The sequence below is a fragment of the Neoarius graeffei genome, chromosome 19, assembly GCF_027579695.1.
Source record: "Neoarius graeffei isolate fNeoGra1 chromosome 19, fNeoGra1.pri, whole genome shotgun sequence".
NCBI lineage: Eukaryota > Metazoa > Chordata > Actinopteri > Siluriformes > Ariidae > Neoarius > Neoarius graeffei.
In genome coordinates, this window is record NC_083587.1 from 11,940,126 (window position 1) to 11,960,023 (window position 19,898).

Below are 19,898 nucleotides of genomic sequence, written 5' to 3' on the forward strand. Positions count from 1 at the left end.
GAGGAGGCGCGCCGCGCGCTGTCCCACCGGCCAGCCCCAGGCCTCTGCTGCTTGCTCAGAGAGCGCGAGGAAGGCCTCGGGGTCATCATGTGGGTCCATCTTCATTGGGGTGAGGTGGGGAGGGCCCGCGGCGGTGGAGGTGGTGGACCCCACCGACGCGAGGAGGTGCCGGAACACCTGATGATCTTCCTGCTGTGCCAGCACCAGGGCCTCGAACCTTTGCTCCTGCTCCTTCCAGAGGGTGACCAGCGCCTGGTGCTGGCTCTGTTGGGCCGTGGCGAGGGCATGGATCAGGTCCTTGAAGGGGGAGGACTCCATGGGGCTGTTCTCCTCTGTGCTCCGAGTCCCGGGTTTTGGCACCACTGTAGGAATTTGAGCGGGTGGGTGGAGCACAGAAGTACGGCAGGCCAGAACTGAGTTCCAAAAACTCCTTTGCACTTTTCAGTGATTACTTTACACTCTCCCAGCCACACACGCACGCACACAAGTCATCTGGTTGGGGAGAGAGCTCCCTTCCTCTGCTCTCTCTCTCTCCTTTTATAGGGTGCAGTCACTGGGGAAGACACAGGTTAACTAACATCAGGTGCAGTGATTCTGCCACTTACCTTCCCTGACTCCGCCATCTGTTCACAGACCGACACTTGACCATGCCCCCACTGCCACACTAAAGTTTGCAACTGACCACATGGACAAAGAAAAAGCCTTCTGGACGAAAGCTGTATGGTCACATGAGACAAAAGATTGAGTTGTTTGGCCATAATGACCAGGTTGGTGGTGGTGGTAGCAGCATCATGCTCTGGGGCTGTTTTACTGCCAGCGGAACTGGTTCATTGCACAAAGTGGATGGAATAATGAAGAAGCATAACCTCAAACCATTGGAAACTTGAACATGATTGGGAGTCACAACAGGACAATGAACCCAAACATGCATCAGAGCTGGTTGTGGAGGATAAAGCAGGCTAATATTAAGCTTAAAACAAGCCCTGACTTCAACCCTATTGAAAACATATGGCCCGTGCTTATAAGTCAAATCCATGCCAAGGGGGAAAAAAATTAACTGAACTCTACCAATTCTACCATGAAGAGTTGTGAAATATCCAACCAGAATTCTGCCAGAAGCTTGTTTGTGGTAAACAAAAAAATGTTTGGTCGAAGTCAATCTTGCGAAGAAACAAATATTAGGTGTGCTGTATGTAAAATTTTGACCCTGTATGTATACTTTTGACCCTGTGTTGATTTCAGAAAACCCAAAGAAAATTGTGCACTGAATTCTCTGCCTTTTTTCTTCTTCTTTTTTTTAAGATGTATGCTGTGTAATCATTCTGCCACAGAATAAGAACAGTTCAGAGAAATCATTGAAAGCCCAAATATTGCTATGACATTCATATCACTCATATCATTCATATCATGACATTTGTCACTGTATGTAAACTTCTGACCACAACTGTAACTAATGGGAAACACTGTAATTAGCGTTGCCTCATGTTTTTAATAAATTATACAATGGCCTGTCTGATTTACCTATCTGCTTTATAATTATGACAGTCTGCTGTAGTGCACTGTGGGTCAAATCTTGCTAATGACCTTAAAGCCTATCATAATGTGTGTGACATTCTTCATAATCAATAATCAACCTTAATTTGGTGTGCCTCAGCCCCAACAAGCTTGAAAACCTCTGGTACATATGAGAGTCAGTTATGGTTGGGCAAGTTACAGCAGTTTTAAATGAACATGCAGCCTAGCCTATAGCTATGTTTTAATGTCCATATTGAGCTCTTCATTCTGCTCCTCGAAAATAGCATTGCAGGTCAGTTAAGGATGCTAGTGCCCAAACTACTCTTTTCTTTCAGCCGCTCCCATTAGGGGTGGCCACAGCAGATCTGTTCCGCATATTTGATTTGGAATAGGTTTTACAACAGATGCCCTTCTTGACACAACCCTCCCCAAACTAGCCAGGCTTGGGACCAGCACTAAGTATGTACTAGCTTGTGCAACCCCAGTGGCTGGATATTTTACCTAATCTGCATGTTTTTGAACTGTGGGGGGGAACCAGAGCACCTGGAGGAAAATGCTGATGCCCAAACAGTATGTCGATTTTTTTTTTTTTAATAAATCTCCCACTGTCCGAAATCCCCGAAGGGGGATTATGTCATGGTGATGTCCATCCTTCCATCTGGGAAGGATACTCACCTTCTGAAATCAACTCCTCTCTCAGTTTTTGGAGGAATTTCACGGAACTTGACAGGATTCTTTGTATATGTCGGTAATATGCATATTGCAATTTCATTCAATTCCATCGCATTTTACCAGAGTTATGACATAGTTGCCAGTGGGGGATATTGTGCTCTCAGAGCACTCTTGTTTACATTTGAAAGCCTATGCCTCCTAATGCCTGCTTTTTTCCTAAATTTGTTTGGCCCTCCCCTTTAATTTTTGGCCTTTTCTTGTCCATGGCTTTTGTTTCATTGCTGCACACTGCTTTTGCATTAGTTTAGAATGTTAATGTGCATTAGCTAACATGGTTGTGATTGACCAGTGAGAACATGCCCACAGCATGCTGTCATGTGAACCCGAAATGACCAGCCCACAGAGAAGGCCAGTAAAAAGACAGCAAAGCAAAATCTCTGGTCATTATGCTCTAGCGAATAAAGATGAGCCAAAACAGATGGTCTGTCCATACAGGCATCCTAACGTATTTCTTGAGGGAATTTTCCAGCCAGGAGAAATATCCTTTAGCAAAATCCATTCCAGTATGTTGCCTTCCCTCTTTTTCAGGTTCCTGACCATAGTTAGGAAGCAGAAGTGAATCTGGTTTGCTAGGCTCACTCACTTACTGTACCTACTCGCATGGCTTTCATAATGCTCCTAGATTCTAACAGATATATATGCATCAGGACACAGATACACATGGCATTGGTCTGAACAAAGTAACATCTTCATATGAAAATAGCGGTCATCACCATTACAGTCATGGCTAACTCCATATAACCTGCATAGCAAAAAAAAAAAAAACCAGACACATACTGGGGGGGTCATCCCATAATACCGCTCCTGCAATAGCCCTTCTTAAAACATTTTACAAGTGCCATGCAACTGTGTGAGAAAATTATGACCTAAAACTTTGACTAGAATTAGACTAAAATGAAAATTGAGTTCCAGTTCTTAAATCTTGATGAAAACAAAACAAAAAAATTAATGAATAAAATGAAAAGACTAAAATGAAACTGCAATTTTCAGTACAAGACGAAGTCTCAATTTAAAATTTTTTAAATTCAAAATTGACACTGCAATACTGAACTAAACCAACATTACCTACTGAACATTTATGGCAAATAACAATTATTTGTACAAATCCAAAATATTTTCTATAAAACCAATTTAGTGTCAGAACTGACTTTATAGTTGTGTTTTTTGTTTGTTTGTTTTTTTTTTTTTTGGGGGGGGGTGTTGTTTTATTGTTGCTTTTTTTTTTTTTTAAGCTGTCTGTTTAGAGACCAAAACACAATGGGCAGATATTTATCAGAGAGGTCTGATTCACAGCGCAGCTTTGCCATGTCAGATGTAAAGCCTTTTATAAGAAGCCTTTCCTTTGCCTAAATTCTGATAAAGCCTTGCCTGCATTTTCCTGTAGTTACTAAATTCATCTCTGAGCTTGTCAGCTGTTTTGTGAATCTAAAGATAGTCAAGAACCTTTAATTCAACCTTCATGAGCCTTAATATAATATTGGCACGAGCCATCGTTCTCATTTCTGTATCCATCATTTAAAGATATAAATTGATTGATTGATTGATTGATTGATTGATTGATTGATTGATTGATTGATTGATTGATTTAGTGAAGAAAATGTAAATGTGGTATTTTTCACAGATATACAGGAGCATGCAGTGTGAAAAATACATCAACACGAAAAGAGAGATGCATGTGAATTGGATGAGGTGAGAAATACACCAGTTATTGGATCTTTTTAGTGATTTGATTTTACAGCTCATAATTTGTTGGAAGAACTTTATCTTCTTGCTGTTACTGGTATCTCTGCTATGCTTTCTCTAAGTTTGTAACGCTGATCTGATTTTTACCTTTTCTGGAATCTTGCCTCATTCTTTTAGGTATGTGAATTGTGCCCATAATAATAAAGAACAGAATCTTGTGGCATTTCAGTATCGAGGGGGAATTCTGTATCGTTGCTGTCGACCCATTAAGCCAGGACAGGAGCTCTTGGTGTGGTATGAAGAGGAGTGCACCAAAGAACTCAGTCCTGCACCTTCAGGAACAACCAGACAGAAAGGTGTTACTATAGTCTGATTATAGAGGTTATTTTCTGCATCATCTAGTGATGACCTGGCGACTTGTCCAAGGTGTACCCCGCCTTTCGCCCGTAGTCAGCTGGGATAGGTTCCAGCTTGCCTGCGACCAGTGTTGGGCACGTTACTTTCAAAAAGTAATTAGTTATAGTTACTAGTTACTTTTCCCAAAAAGTAACTGAGTTAGTAACGGAGTTACTTTGTCATAAAAGTAACTAATTACCAGGGAAAGTAATTATTCCGTTACATTTTGTTCCCCCTCAAAAAAAATCAAATTCAATTAGTGTAATCATAATAAAAGTGAATGTTAAATGTGTTTAATGACTGAAATGGACACTTAACAGAACCAGTTAGTAACATTATCTACACTATATTAATATTTTTGTGGGACAATGTGAGATAAGACATCTATCAAATGTAATATATTTTTGCAGTTATTAAAATTATGTTACTAATTACTGGCCACTGACGAGGACAAACGCTTTGTTCCTCGACATAATGTGCATTGCACGTAAACACTCTTGCCTTTTATTTCAAGTAATGAAAAGTAATGGCTGTATTTCCAATGTGAAAGCGCAGTGTTGGGCTGACCGCTCGCCATCGCTGGGTCTTCCGATTGAAAGCGTGCGCAGTAGTGCAGTAGGCGTGGCCTACCTACATATGTTGTCCAAATCTACTCTGATTGGCTTACTGTGCCGTTGTCTCGTGTCTCCCCGCCCCACACTAAAGCAGAGTAAAGAAAGGCTGAGCGAGCAGCGTGCCAGATGAGAACAGCTTTAATAAAGTAACGCATAGTATTTTATTGTAAGTAACGGGAACGGCGTTATAACGATGTAAAAAGTAATTAGTTAGATTACTCGTTACTAAAAAAAGTAACGCCGTTAGTAACGCCGTTTATTCTAACGCCGTTATTCCCATCACTGCCTGCGACCTTGTAGAACAGGATAAAGTGGCTAGAGACAATGAGATGAGAGATGAGATCTAGTGACCTATTTCTTAGCCTAATATTGTTTCTGGGATGAATATTGTTGTACAATGGAGTCTACAATAACCAGAGCACTCCCCCAGAGAACTCATTTTGGCCAGTTCCACCAACCAGGTAGGACTTCTCTATCATATGACAATGACCAACCAAAGAGGGTGAAGTCTGTCGGGTTCCTCTGAGACACGTGAAGTCAGCCCGTTACATCTCTATTGCTATTGCAAATCCTTTGTAAAGTCTGGCTTTTCTTCATAAGAGTGCTAATTAATCAACATTTCTCATGAGTACAACTTAATACTGATGACAGAAGAAAAATAACCAAACATCTTCCATTCAACATACTGAATAAACTCAGTGCTGGTTATTCTGAAATAACGTTGATTGTATTTGTGTTTCGAGCCATTTCCTGATGAGGATCATGTTCTGCCTTTAACCAAAATTCGCAAAACTCAAATGGAACAAAAAGGTCATGATGATAGTGGGCACCAAGTGAGCACAGGGAAACTTCTTTTTTTTCAAAGCAAGAAAAAAAGGATTGTCGCATAAACTAATTGTTTTTTTTTTAATGTTTTAATGACTGTATTTGAAAATTTGAAAATCATAACCCATTTCTAGGGTTACTTGTTTGAAACTGAATATATAGTAATATATATTACTGCTTGGCAGTACTGCTTGACAAAATACTGCTGTATTTTTAGTCATCATGCACAATTTAACCAGAAGTAGCATAAAATGCATGCCCTGTGGATCCTGAGTGGCACAGCAGAAAAATATCCTCCCCATCATCTTCCCTATTTTCGAGAGATTGCCACATTCGAATCCTGAAGATGCCACAGTCATCTGTGGTCAGGAGCTCAAGAGAGAAAAATTGGCTAGGCTCTCTGGGAGGGAGGGGTGACATGCTCTCTCTCTCCTCTGTTAATTACACTAGTGAGTCACGGGTGTCTGTGAGCTCATGCACATTCATATGGAAGTGAGTGGATTGGGCTTTCCTCTGAGTGTGTTACGCCACCCACTGACACTGAGTAAAAGATGTGGTCAACTGGTGTTACTTGCCTCGGAGGAAGCACATGGTAGCCTTAGCCCTTCCTGGTTGGGGGCTGTTGTGTGATACGGAAGAATAGCCTGATGGGTGGGAATTGGCCATGGCTAAATTAGGGAGAAAATCAGGGTAAATAAACACATGCCCTATCACAACAAACACAATATAGGACAATACTTTCAGACCTCCCCATACTACAGAAACACACGGGAGGGAGGGACAAAAAAAAAACATTTTATAATATCTTCAGTGCAATGTAACCAGCTGGCTGGATAGAAGTTAGTTGAACATGCACATGCAGCATGCCTGAACCAAGCAAAGTTGTTAATTGGCTAATACAGTTGTCTGTCAAACCCATCAAGCATTATATAAATCAATTAGAACACATTTGCTTTATTTCAGGAGCATATGTGATACAGTATTTATATTATCAATCAATTTAATAAGCAATAACATTATTTTTAGTATTAAATTCAATAATTCCACAAGAGTCATGCCATACAGAAAGAATCTTTAATTATGTTTATTTTTAACTCCTTAAACTCTTTCAGCTCAAAAATTTCAACATATTCAGGGACAAGTAAGTGGTTGCTTTATTACTACAAACCACACCGTGGCATTCTTTGCATAATACAGTAAGGAAATTCCTGTAGTGGCTTTGCACCATCACATGACCCCCATAGCAATGGTAACTACAACGCCATGACAGGAGGCATGCTTGTAGTGCTTCATTCAGATGAGTTAATTGTTATTGATCAGTATGGGAAGATTTTGCTGTTTTTGGATGTGTAAATCATTCTGAATGAAACAAAAGACATCAGATTTTTTAATTTACCAAAAGTAATTCATCATCGGGGGGGGGGGGGGGGGGGGGAGAAAGATTTGAAAACGTAGAAAGGAAAATGGCTCGCAAACATACGAAGTGCAGTGAGGTGCTCAATCTTGTACAGAGAGTTGAACATGAGCATAAGAGACAAAGTCTAGCAAGGTGCTTATTCTTATACAGTGAAGTGAACATGGGCATAAAGCTACAGTCACCCTACAACTCGCAATGCTTTGCGATGGGTGTCAATGAAAAATAGGTGTTTTGGTGATGCTTGGTGATATACAGGCAAACTAAAAGTTGTGGACCCACAGCAGGCGAACTCTTGACTGTCACACCTACACACGCTCAAGCAGCTGCGCTCACTCACAGGACCCAGTCATGATGGGAAACATCTGATGCTAATTTGAGAACAATCGGCACGCACATATAAGAACACAGTCTTTTTTAATGTTTTTTTTTAAATCACTGTCATGATTCCGAGCCATGTTTATGACTCAGCTTTTGGTTTTGCTTGTGTTATGTTTTTGTAAACATCATGCTTGCTAATAAACGCTCTTCCTGCACTTAGATTTGTCTACCACCGCATACTTGCAAAGTCTCTGTGAAAACAGTATCCTTATATGCGCATGCTGATTGCAGTCAAATCAGCATCGGGCATTTCCCATAATGACCAGGTCCCAAGTGTGCCCACAGCATGCTCTGAAGGACCCCCGAATGTAAATGCAATGTTAAAGTCTCAGTGAAGGTTAGGCAATGACAAGCCGCTGTGTTGACGCTCATGTTCACTTCACTGTATAAGAATGAGCACCTTGCTGCAGTTTTGAAATTAATTTTTATTTTTGGAATTCTTACCTTTGTGGAAATTAAGTGAGCATATCATAGTTTTTTTTTACCTCTCCATTCGACACAGAGTTCTGCCCAATGTTTGTGCACATTTTTTCCCTTTTATGTTTAGAAATCTCTCTCTTTTGTTTCCCCTGATGAAAAATTACTTTTGGTAAATTAAAAAATTGATGTCTTTGTTTCATTCAGAACAATTTGCACATAAAAAAACACAGCAAAACCTTCCCATACTGATCAATAACAACTAACTCATCTGAATGAAGCACTACAAGCATGCCTACTGTCATGGCGGTGTAATTACCATTGCTATGGGGGTCATGTGATGGTGCAAAGCCTCTAAACTGTTGCAGACTGAATTGAATGCCATCTGAACTGTTGCAGTGTGTCCCTTTTTTATATGCCTGCAATTCTGTATGGCTATTTTTATGTCTTAATTTATGGATGCTGTCTTTCTTTCTTTCACCATTTACATTAATATGAATCAAGTGGGTTTCACAAAATCCCACAAAATTTAATTTCATTAAATGTGTGTTTAATTGAAATTAATAAGCATTTTAAATATGAGAATCCATATGTAAAAATAAAGACTTTTTTGTGTAAATGCTTCTAGATACATCTATTCATAACCAGATTGATAAATAAGGCCCATTGTTGTATGTTTCAGAACCTTGAATGCTCGGGCTGAGTCTCCTTATTAATCCTGGACGAGATGTAAATAAGGCTAGGCATGCCATTACCTAGACTTAACATTATATCAAACAGAAACCAACTACTCCCCCTTAGTCAGTCTGACCCATGGGGCTATGACCAGTGTTGTGCCTAGCTGTTGTACCAGCACCTTATTGAATCTACAAGTATCCCTAGCTAGAGGCTGCTGTATCTTTGTCCTCAAACTTTTTTTTTTCTCCTCAGTCTTCATATAGAATCTTGAAAGTTTGAGGTTCAGTAAAAATGCTCCCTTACATTAGGTTACTGTGGTTAGATTTTATAATCTTGTTGCATTTCATGTAAAATTTCTGATACTTTTGTCCTTTCACTTCCCCAGAAGTAAAGAACACTTTGCTGCAAGTCTTTTCCTGCTCCACATGTCCTCGTTCCTGTGCATCTCAAATTTACCTTGACCAGTGCATCCAGAGATGCCACAATGAAGAGTCTGTGAGACTTCAGGAATCAAGAGAGATTAAATATGAACTTCAGATCCCCTCCAAATGCTCCAATAGTCAGCCAACATCAACTGATACTCTCAGTTCTGACACTTCTCATGATGATGTAGAGAAGGAAATTCACCACAGCTCCGACTGTGGAAAGAGTTTTGGTCATCAGAATGCAGTCAAATGGAACCAGTGCAGTCACAAAGGAGTAAAGCCACATGACTGCTCACAGTGTGGGAAGAATTTTACTGAACAGAGTGCTCTCCAACGACACCAGCACATTCACACAGGAGAGAAGCCAAATCACTGCTCACAGTGTGGAAAGAGTTTTACTCTTCAAATTTATCTCCAAAAACACCAGCACATTCACACAGGAGAGAAGCCGCATCACTGCTCACAATGTGGAAAAAGTTTTTTGCGTAAGAGTGCTCTCCAAAACCACCAGCGCATTCACACAGGAGAGAAGCCGCATCACTGTTCACAGTGTGGAAAGAGTTTTACTCAGCAGAGTCATCTCCAAAAACACCAGCGCATTCACACAGGAGAGAAGCCGCATTACTGCTTACAGTGTGGGAAGAGTTTTACTCATGATACTACTCTCAAAACACACCAGCGCATTCACACAGGAGAGAAGCCGTATCACTGCTCACAGTGTGGAAAGAGTTTTACTCATGATACTACTCTCAAAACACACCAGCGCATTCACACAGGAGAGAAGCCGTTTCACTGCTCATGGTGTGGGAAGAGTTTTACTCATCAGAGTGATCTCCAAACACACCAGCGCATTCACACAGGAGAGAAGCCGTATCACTGCTCACAGTGTGGGAAGAGTTTTACTCATCAGAGTGCTCTCCAAACACACCAGCGCATTCACACAGGAGAGAAGCCGTATCACTGCTCACAGTGTGGAAAGAGTTTTACTCATCAGAGTGCTCTCCAAACACACCAGCGCATTCACACAGGAGAGAAGCCGTATCACTGCTCACAGTGTGGAAAGAGTTTTACTCAGCATAGTGCTCTCCAAACACATCAGCGCATTCACACAGGAGAGAAACCATTTCACTGCTCACGGTGCGGAAAGAGTTTTACTCAGCAGAGTAATCTCCAAACACATCAGCGCATTCACACAGGAGTGAAGCCGTATCACTGCTCACAGTGTGGAAAGAGTTTTACTCAGCAGAGTGCTCTCCAAACACACCAGCGCATTCACACAGGAGAGAAGCCGTATCACTGCTCACAGTGTGGGAAGAGTTTTACTTATTCAGTTACATTTAAAGCCCACAAGTGCAATAACTCCGAGACATTGCATGATTTAAAGTTGTCAAATTAAATGTTTTTTTATTCATGCTTTTGCTGAAAATGTCCTGTACTTTGATCCTAATTGTTCGTATTAAAGGACTACATATTTTAAAACAATCTTAGTGATTTTTAAACAAGACTATTAATGTTTTCTTTTGATCTTATGTAGTTATTAAGTAGTCATTAATTACCACCATATAAATAATGATTCAACTGTAACACTATTATTAGTGTAGTACTGTAGCATGAGACTAATTGTTCATAGAATTATTACGGATCAGGAGTTTAATGTACCATGTTTAACGGAAATGTGGATCAAACCAAATGAGTATGTCGCATTTAAATGAAGCTATATGCTTCATCCTCAGCTATATGTATCAGCTTCGTCTAACTGGTAGTAGACAAGGCGTCATAGTTATGTTATGATAATCTCGACATCATACAAAAACCTGAACAAAATTTCAATATGTTTGAAGTTCTTTATATTAACATGCATAGCAAAAAAATAAGTCTACCCAGTCAGTTCAGCTAATTATTATTTACAGGTCTGTGTTGTGAATTTCTTTCAGAATTTGCGGATTTCATCTCAAACCTGGTTGTTTCTTTGGACAAAAAATTAATTATTGTCGACTTTAATATTCACTTCAATAATCCTGAAGACCCTCTGAAAACAGTGTTCGTGTCCATTTTTGATTCATTAGTGTTTAATCAGAACATCATAGGACCGACCCATAATGGTGGCCACACTCTTGATCTAATACTTGTATTAAATATAGAAAATATAGTCTGACTTCCACATCATCCGAGGTAGTGTCAGACTCTCATCTGATTCAAAATATGTCTGAGCAATAATATTCTGTATGCACCTTGCCACACCATTGCATCAAAATTACATTTACACCAACTACTGCATGAAGATTTATCAGAAGTATCCCCTAGTTATCAGCTTGCTTGGATCACCATCAGACTCCACAGAACTTTATCAGCTTTGAGTCAATATTCTGCGATACTTTAGATGATGTAGCTCCGCTTAAAAGAAAATAATTCAAGAGAAAAAAAATCGTACCCTGGTATAATGATCACACATATTTATACTGCTTATACCGTTTGAGTGTTTAGTCTATGTCTAGTTCTTATCTAGAGTGTTTATACTGTTTATATTGTCTGTCTGAGTGTTTAGTCTATGTCTTGTTCTTATCTAGAGTGTTTATACTGTTTTTTTTTTCAATTATTCTATTTTTATTTATTGCATTGCCTGTTTGCACCGTGGGTCAGAGAGGACTGAAATTTCATCTGTGCTGTATGTCCAGCATGTATAGCATATTTGACAATAAAGTTGACTTGACTTGACTTGACATGCAGCTTAAAACATAAAGTTAGAAAATGGTGTCAAAGAAAGTTGATAGTATTCCAATTAGCATGGAAGGAGAGCCTCTTGAACTATATAGACAAGCTCTTAATGCAGTAGATCAGTGTTTCTCTCTCTACTCTAATAGAATATAACAAAAATAATCCTAGATTCTTATACTTTGGCAGTATGAACTAGGGATAAGACCACCACAGACACATGCACACCTTCAATATGTAGTAGCAACGACCATGATTTTTTTTCCCCCCAAGAGCAAAATTGAAAATATCAGGCAAAAATATCAATTTAAAGCCAGGCAATTTGATAAGTATCCGTGGAGAGAATACTATAACCACATCAGAGCAATGATTCATCTTTTACTCCCCTTTGAGAGTCTGAACTAATTTCACTTATTTCCTCATCAAAATCTTCAACTTGTGTACTAAATCTCTTACCTACATGATTCTTCAGACAGAACACTAGAAGCAATCAAAACTCTTCTAAAAAAATAATTATTCTTTTAGCAGTGGCAATGTACCCAAATCCTTTAAACTAGCAGTTATCAAACCCTTGATTAAAAAAACCTGTCCTTGACCCCTGTCAGCTGTCCAATTACAGGTAGTTGTTAACTTACGACTGCGTTTGGTTATGACTGACCAGTTGTAAACCGATCTGGTCGTAAGTTGGCCTATGTTAAATGAACATAAGTATATTGTGATGTGTAATGATATTGTAATCATCTTAAAGTCTTATTTTATCAACATTTTCTTATTTCATTACCGTGGCTCATTATTTGGTTTAAGTCAAACACTGCATACTCGGGTGAAAGTAACTTTTATTTCTTGCCGTTATATTATTTTGAGCCATAGTGCGCGCACACAGCGCGTGCTGAAAAATACATCGAATTATTTATGATTGTCTACTTATCAAGCATTCACTAGGACTTCTTATCACTCAGTAGCACTAGTATAGTACTTTATCACACTATCACTCTTTCATCCACCTGTATCAGTTTTTGATTATAAATAAATTGCAAACACATCATTTCAGGGCGGCATGGTGGTGTAGTGGTTAGCGCTGTCGCCTCACAGCAAGAAGGTTCTGGGTTTGAACCCTGTGGCTGGTGAGGGCCTTTCTGTGTGGAGTTTGCATGTTCTCCCCATGTCCGCGTGGGTTTCATCTGGGGCTCTGGTTTCCCCCACAGTCCAAAGACATGCAGGTTAGGTTAACTGGTGACTCTAAATTGACCGTAGGTGTGAATGGTTGTTTGTATCTATGTGTCAGCCCTGTGATGACCTGGCGACTTGTCCAGGGTGTACCCTGCCTTTCACCCATAGTCAGCTGGGATAGGCTCCAGCTTGCCTGCGACCCTGTAGAACAGAATAAAGCGGCTAGAGATAATGAGATGAGACACATAATTTCAACAACACAATCGTTTTAATTAAATTTTTTTTAGCTGAACAGTTGAAAACTAACTTTTCATTTTGGACATTGGACACAGAACAGTGTAACAGAACAGAAAAGTGAAAGTTACTTTGATTACCAGCTGCTCACGTTATAGCACAAGATCTGGTTAAGCCGTACGCGTGCTGTAGCTCGCTCGTTGTTTGTCCAGCGAAACACTGCACACATAATAGAAGAGGCTGGATGCAGTGTTGCTAGATTGGGTGGTTTTAAGTGGATTTTGGTGGGTTTTGAACATACGGTATTTTGGGATGGAAACCGTCAGCAGTATCTGGCAACACTGGCTGGATGCTGGGCGCTGCTGGGAGCTGGGGTGGAAACTGTCGTACGCTCAGCTAGCTCAGCTGGGAAACACTTGCCAGTCATAACCAGACAGTCGTAAAGTCGATCGGTCGTAAGTCGCATAGGTCATGAGTCGATGACTACCTGTATAGGCCAATACCAAACCTCTGCTTTATCTCTGAGATCCTAGAAAAAGCTGTTGCACAGCAGTTATGCTCATATCTACATAGGAATAACATCCATGAAATGTATCAGTCAGGATTTAGACATCATCCTAGCACAGAGACAGCTCTGGTGAAAGTAGTAAACGGCCTACTGTTGGCATGTGATCAGGGCTGTGTCTCGCTGCTTGTATTGCTTGACCTTAGTGCAGCCTTTGACACCATTCCATTCTCCTGGATAGACTAGAAAATGTGGGAGTTAAGGGAATAGCCATCTCCTGGCTCAGGTCTTATTTAATTGATCACTGTCAGTTTGTTGATGTAAATGGCAATTTTCCTTTGCATACTAAGGTAAAGTTTGGTGTTCCACATGGTTCCGTCTTAGGCCCATTGCTTTTTTCTTTCTATATGTTACCTCTGGGTAATATTATTTGTAAGCATGGTATTAGTTTCCACTATTATGCTGATGACACACAGTTGTACGTTTCTGCAAAGCCAGATGAGAGACACCAGCTTAATAAAATTGAGGAATGTGTCAAGTTTATTTTTATAGCACTTTTAACAATAGACATTGTTGCAAAGTAGCTTTACAGAATTTTAATGACTTTAAACATGAGCTAATTTTATCCCTAATGTATCCCTAATCTATCCCCAATGAGCAAGCCTGTGGTGACAGTGGCAAGGAAAAACTCCCTCAGATGACATGAAGAAATCTTGAGAGGAACCAGACTCAAAAGGGAACCCATCTTCATTTTGGTGATAACAGACAACATGATTATAACATTTTAACATGAAGTCAGTTTCATTGATGTTATAAACTCTTCATTGATGAAAACTTGAGTGCAAACCTGTTCATGACAACTGCAGTCCTAAAGTTAACAAGTCAACTGTAGTCCTCAGCCATAAAAGCATTACTGTAAGTGTCCAGAACATCTTCCAAGTATGACTTTCAACTGTCCATATGGGGCTGTCCTCCACAGGAGCGATGTGATGAGACTCGACCCAGACATAGGGCATCAGGATGGATCAGGCAGGTCCAAGGAGCAGAAGAGATCAGCATCTCGGTCTCAGGGCATCTCACTTAACTCTGACAAGACAGAAGTACCTGTATTAGGACCACATGCAGCTAGAAGTAGGATTACATAATAACTGTGGATGGCCTTTCAGTTTCTTCATGAGGAGCAGTAAAAGACCTCGGGGTGATCATTGACTCCAGTCTTTGGTTTGAAACTCATATTGATATCATTAGCCCGGGTAGCTTTCTTTCATCTCTGAAATATAGGGTGGCACAGTGGTGTAGTGCTTAGCACTCTCACCTCACAGCAAGAAGGTTTTGGGTTCAAGGCCAGTGGCTGACGGGGGGGGGGTGTTCTGTGTGGAGTTTGCATGTTCTCCCCATGTCTGTGTGGGTTTCCTCTGGGTGCTCCGGTTTCCCCCACAGTTCAAAGGCATGCAGTTAGGTTCACATGGGGTGGCCTTGGGCTAAAGTGCCCTTGAGCAAGGTACCTAACCCCTAGCTGCTCCCCAGGTGCTGTAGTATGGCTGCCCACTGCTCTGTGTGTGTGTGTGTTCACTGCTTCAGATGGGTTAAATGTAGAGGATGAATTTTCACTATGCTTGATTGTGCATGTGAGAAATAATAGCTTCTTCTTAAATATTGCTAAGTTAAGAAATATGTCACTACATGATGCAGAAAAACTAGCTCATGCTTTTGTTAACTCTAAGTTGGATTATTGTAATACCTGACTGTCTGGATATTCCAATGTAGAACCAGAGCAAGTGGGTGGAGCACAGAAGCACAGCAGGCCAGAACTGAGTTCTCAGAAACTTTTTATTTTCTGTTTTATAGGTGGCTTTTCAGCTCATTCACTCTCGCACACACTTGCATTCGGGTCGGGAGAGAGCTCCCTTTCTCTGTTCTCTCTCTCCTTTTATAGGGCGTGGTCACTGGGGAAGACACACAAACACAGGTTAACTCACATCAGGTGCAGTGATTCTGCCACTTACCTTCCCTGACTCCGCCCTCCATTCACAGACCAAAGCTTGACCACACCCCCACTGCCACATACCCCCACTGCCCAACTCAGGCCGGGGAGCCATCCAGCCTGCAGCTGACTCCCTCCCCCCTTGAAGGGAGAGGAAATCCACCACAACCATCTGCGCCCCTGGCCTGTGGACCACCTTGAACTTAAACGGCTGGAGTGCCAGATTACTTACTTACTTACTTACTTACTGCTGCTGTCGTGGGTAGACCCACATAGCGCCAACACAAACGACCACCAACTTTTCCTGTCCTGCGACGCCATCATAGCCTCCTCATATGTTAGGGCTTGTTGAAGGTCTCTAGTGACCGCGTCGCGCCAACGCATATGCTGTCTGCCTGGGCGCCGGCGTCCTTGAGGTACTCAAGAAAGAAGTCGGCGTGGCAGGCGTGTTGGAGGCATGCGCATAACGTGCCCAAACCATGATAGTCGTCTTTGTCGAAGGATGTTCATTAGAGGAACCCGTCCAGTTCTTTGGAAGATCTCCGCATTGGATTTACGCTCTCTCCAGGAAACACCAAGAGTTCTGCGAAGGCATCTAGTATGGAAGGCCGATAGTCGCTTCTCTTGCTGCACTGTTGTGTTCCAGGCTTCGGCTCCATACATTAGGATGGTAATTACTATGGCCTGATAGATTGCCATTTTTGTGCGAAGCTGGATGGACTTGTGGCACATGATGGGTAGAAGTTTATTAAAGGCGTTCGCTACTGGGACACCCTTTCACCCTCTGTTCGGACCATGCGCCCCTCCAGTGGCTCCACCACATGAAGGATGCCAGCGCGCGGATCACACGTTGGTATCTGGCACTCCTCTGCAGCGAGCGAACGGAGTGCCAGATACCAACGTGTGATCCGCGCGTTGGCATCCTTCATGTGGTGGAGCCACTGGAGGGGCACATGGTCCGAACAGAGGGTGAAAGGGCGTCCCAGTAGGTAGTAGCGGAGGGCGAGGACCACCCACTTCATGGCGAGGCACTCCTTTTCTATAGTGCTGTACCAGCCCTCACACACCGACAGCTTCCGGCTGATGTACAGCACTGGACGATCCTCCACCTTCTGGGACAGAACAGCCCCCAGCCCTCTGTCCGACGCATCCGTCTGCAAAACAAAGGGGAGAGAAAAGTCAGGGGAGTGTAACAGTGGCTCCCCACACAGTGCAGCCTTTACTGTACCTCAGAGAAAGCCTGCTGGCAATGCTCTGTCCACTGGACCGGATCTGGTGCCCCCTTTTTAGTGAGATCAGTCAGCAGGCTGGTGATGTCCGAGTAATTAGGTATAAACCTATGATAGTAGCCAGCCAGCCCCAGGAACTGTCTCACCCCCTTTTTGGTCTTGGGCCTCGGGCAGGCTGCAATCGCTGCTGTCTTATTAATTTGGGGACACACCTGCCCATTGCCCAAATGGAAGCCCAGATACTGTACTTTCACCCACCCAATCGCACACTTCTTTGGGTTGGCTGTGAGACCCGCTCGCCTCAGCGACCTAAGGACAGCCCTCAGATGTTCGAGGTGCCTCGGCCAGTCATTACTATAGACGATGATGTCATCTAGGTAAGTGGCCGCATAAGTGGCATGGGGCCGGAGGACTCTGTCCATCAGCTGCTGAAACGTAGCGGGCACCCCAAACAGCCCAAAATGAAGTGTGACGAATTGGTGTAACCCGAACGGTATGGAAAAGGCCATTTTTTCTCGGGATAGTGGAGTCAAGGGGATCTGCCAGTATCCCTTTGTCAAATCCAGTGTCGAATAAAAGCGAGCCGTGCCTAGTCAATCAAGCAACTCATCAATCCGAGGCATTGGGTATGCATCAAATTTAGACACTGCGTTGACTTTTCTATAGTCCACACAGAACCGGACCAACCCGTCGGCCTTGGGTACCAAGACCACCGGGCTGCTCCAGTCACTGTGGGACTCCTCGACGATGCCCATTTCGAGCATGGCCTCGAGTTCTTCCCGAACCACCTTTTTTTTGTGTTCAGGCAGTCTGTAAGGGTGGCTGCGCACTACCACCCTCGGGGGCGTCTCAATGTGGTGTTCTATGAGGTGGGTGTGGCCGGGCAGGGGTGAGAATACGTCAGAAAATTCTGTCTGCAACTGGGCGACTTCCGTGAGTTGGGTCAGAGAGAGGTGGTCTCCAGAGGGGACCAGAGTGGTGGGCGATGTCAATTGTACTTTTTGAACCTCTGGCCCCAGCTCCGCCTTCTCTGGAAACACCAACGCCACGGGGACCTCCTCGTTCCAAAGTTTTAACAGATTGAGGTGGTAAATCTGTAACACCCCACCCCTGTCCGTTCGCCGCACCTCATAGTCGACGTCCCCAACTCGCCGTGTGACCTCAAAGGGTTCTTCCACCTGGCGATCAATTTGGAGCTCAACGTGGGCAACAACACGAGTACTTTATCTCCCGGTGTGAATTCCCTAAGGCGCATGCCCCTGTCGTACAGACGGACTTGACGTTCTTGGGTCTGCTGCAAATTCTCCTGGGTTAGGTGAATGAGGGTGTGGAGTTTGGTGTGCAGATTGATAACATATTGAATTTCATTTTTGCTTGTTGAAGGTCCCTCCTCCCAATTTTCATGCAACACATCTAAAATGCCACGCAGCTTACGCCCGTAGAATAATTAGAACAGGGAGAACCCTGTGGAGGCTTGTGGGACCTCTCGCACTGTGAATAACAGGGGCTCAAGCCATTTATCCCAGCTGCGTGCGTCCTTGCTTACAAATTTTCGAATAATGTTCTTGAGGGTGCAGTTGAACCATTCGACTAAGCCAGGGGTTTTCAAATTCATTGAATGCGAGCCTCCCCTTGGAGTAGGTCAAGACAACCGAGCCCCCCTAACCCCCCCCCAAACCCAAACCTAAATATTCCCCACACAGGTGTGTTTCAATAATAACTGATAGGCCAATACATGTTTTTTCTTCTTTTGTTTAATGTATCAAATTGTTTTTCTTGTAACAAAGTAGGCCTACATCCATTTAAAAAAAAATTCCTAAAATTCATTCATAAAATATGATAATAAAATAATGTGATAAAATATATTAATACATGAATTAAACAGATGCCAATGTAAAATTGAACTCACGTCAACAACAGGAAAAAAAACATGAAAACCTGAATTTAACAGACGTCAACTTAATAATGTCATCGGAAAGAACATATTCCGAGATTTAGGCTACTTGTGCACATTGAAAACCTCTTATTATTTTAACAACTAGGCATAGCTTATGTGTTGTTGATAGCCTATTTCTGTTTCTCACCTATGCGTGTAAGAACATTGTCAATGCGAGCAATGAGGGCGCGCCTTCGATGCGCACAGATGTTCGATGCGGGGTTGTGCAGAAGACAGAAAAAGTCGCAAGTCATCCTGCACTTGTAGCCTTGAGCGGTATTTGTTTTTGATCAGGGTGAGCGCGGAAAACCCACATTCACATAGGTAAGTGGAGGTGAAGGGGATCAGGACTCTCATGGCTTTGGCGGACACATGGGGAAACTCACTCTTGACACTCAACCAGAAACGCATAATCGGCATTTCCACCAGTCTCTGCTTTAAGTCCAAGTTTGAGCTCAGCTCGACAAGAGCCTCCTCCTCTTGAAGGCTCAGTGCATCGCGGGCTGTGGCTGGGAAAGAAAAAGGATTTCTGATCCACTGGTTTCCCAGTGGCTCCTCTCCAAAGTACTCAGCAAACTGATCACGCAGCCCGTTCAGATGTGCGGTGATGACCAGTTGGACAGAGCTAGGCGGCAGCACTGTCTTCTCCAGCACATCCTCCAAGGTTGGGAACATTTCCATTGAGCCCCTTCCAACACGAGCACACCACGCATCCAGCTTCCTCCTGAATCCAGTCACTTGATCGTGTGCAGTGAAGACATGACCCTCTTTGCCCTGGAGAGAGGTATTGAGGGAGTTGATCTTATCGAAAATGTCGGCCAGATAGGCCAACATAGCAAGCCAGTTCATATCTGCCAGGTGTTTAGCGAGAGGAGAGTTTATCTCAGTGAGAAAGAGGAGGACTTCATCTTGCAACTCACAGAGCCTGGTGAGGACTTTGCCCCGAGAGAGCCACCTCACCTCGGAATGCAGGAGCAGCTGCTTGAAGCGAGCGCCCATTTCGTCGCACAAGATGGAAAACAGGCGCGCGTTTAAGGCACGCAATTTA

General features: G+C 42.7%; 2 protein-coding genes across 2 annotated transcripts in view; both read left to right on the plus strand.

Moving 5' to 3' along the window:
* The window catches only part of LOC132867720 (histone-lysine N-methyltransferase PRDM7-like), a 122,531-nt gene extending 113,409 nt beyond the window's left edge, over positions 1–9,122 (plus strand). The window contains exon 4 of the mRNA XM_060900732.1: positions 9,041–9,122. Coding sequence (XP_060756715.1) covers positions 9,041–9,046 — 6 coding nt within the window. The 3' untranslated portion in view covers positions 9,047–9,122. The remainder of the gene's footprint in view (positions 1–9,040) is intronic.
* Positions 1–10,540, plus strand: part of LOC132867674 (zinc finger protein 585A-like) — a 1,308,017-nt gene extending 1,297,477 nt beyond the window's left edge. The window contains exon 8 of the mRNA XM_060900668.1: positions 9,463–10,540. Within this exon, the coding sequence (XP_060756651.1) occupies positions 9,463–10,476 (1,014 nt within the window). The 3' untranslated portion in view covers positions 10,477–10,540. The remainder of the gene's footprint in view (positions 1–9,462) is intronic.
* The last annotated feature ends 9,358 nt before the right edge of the window (positions 10,541–19,898 follow it).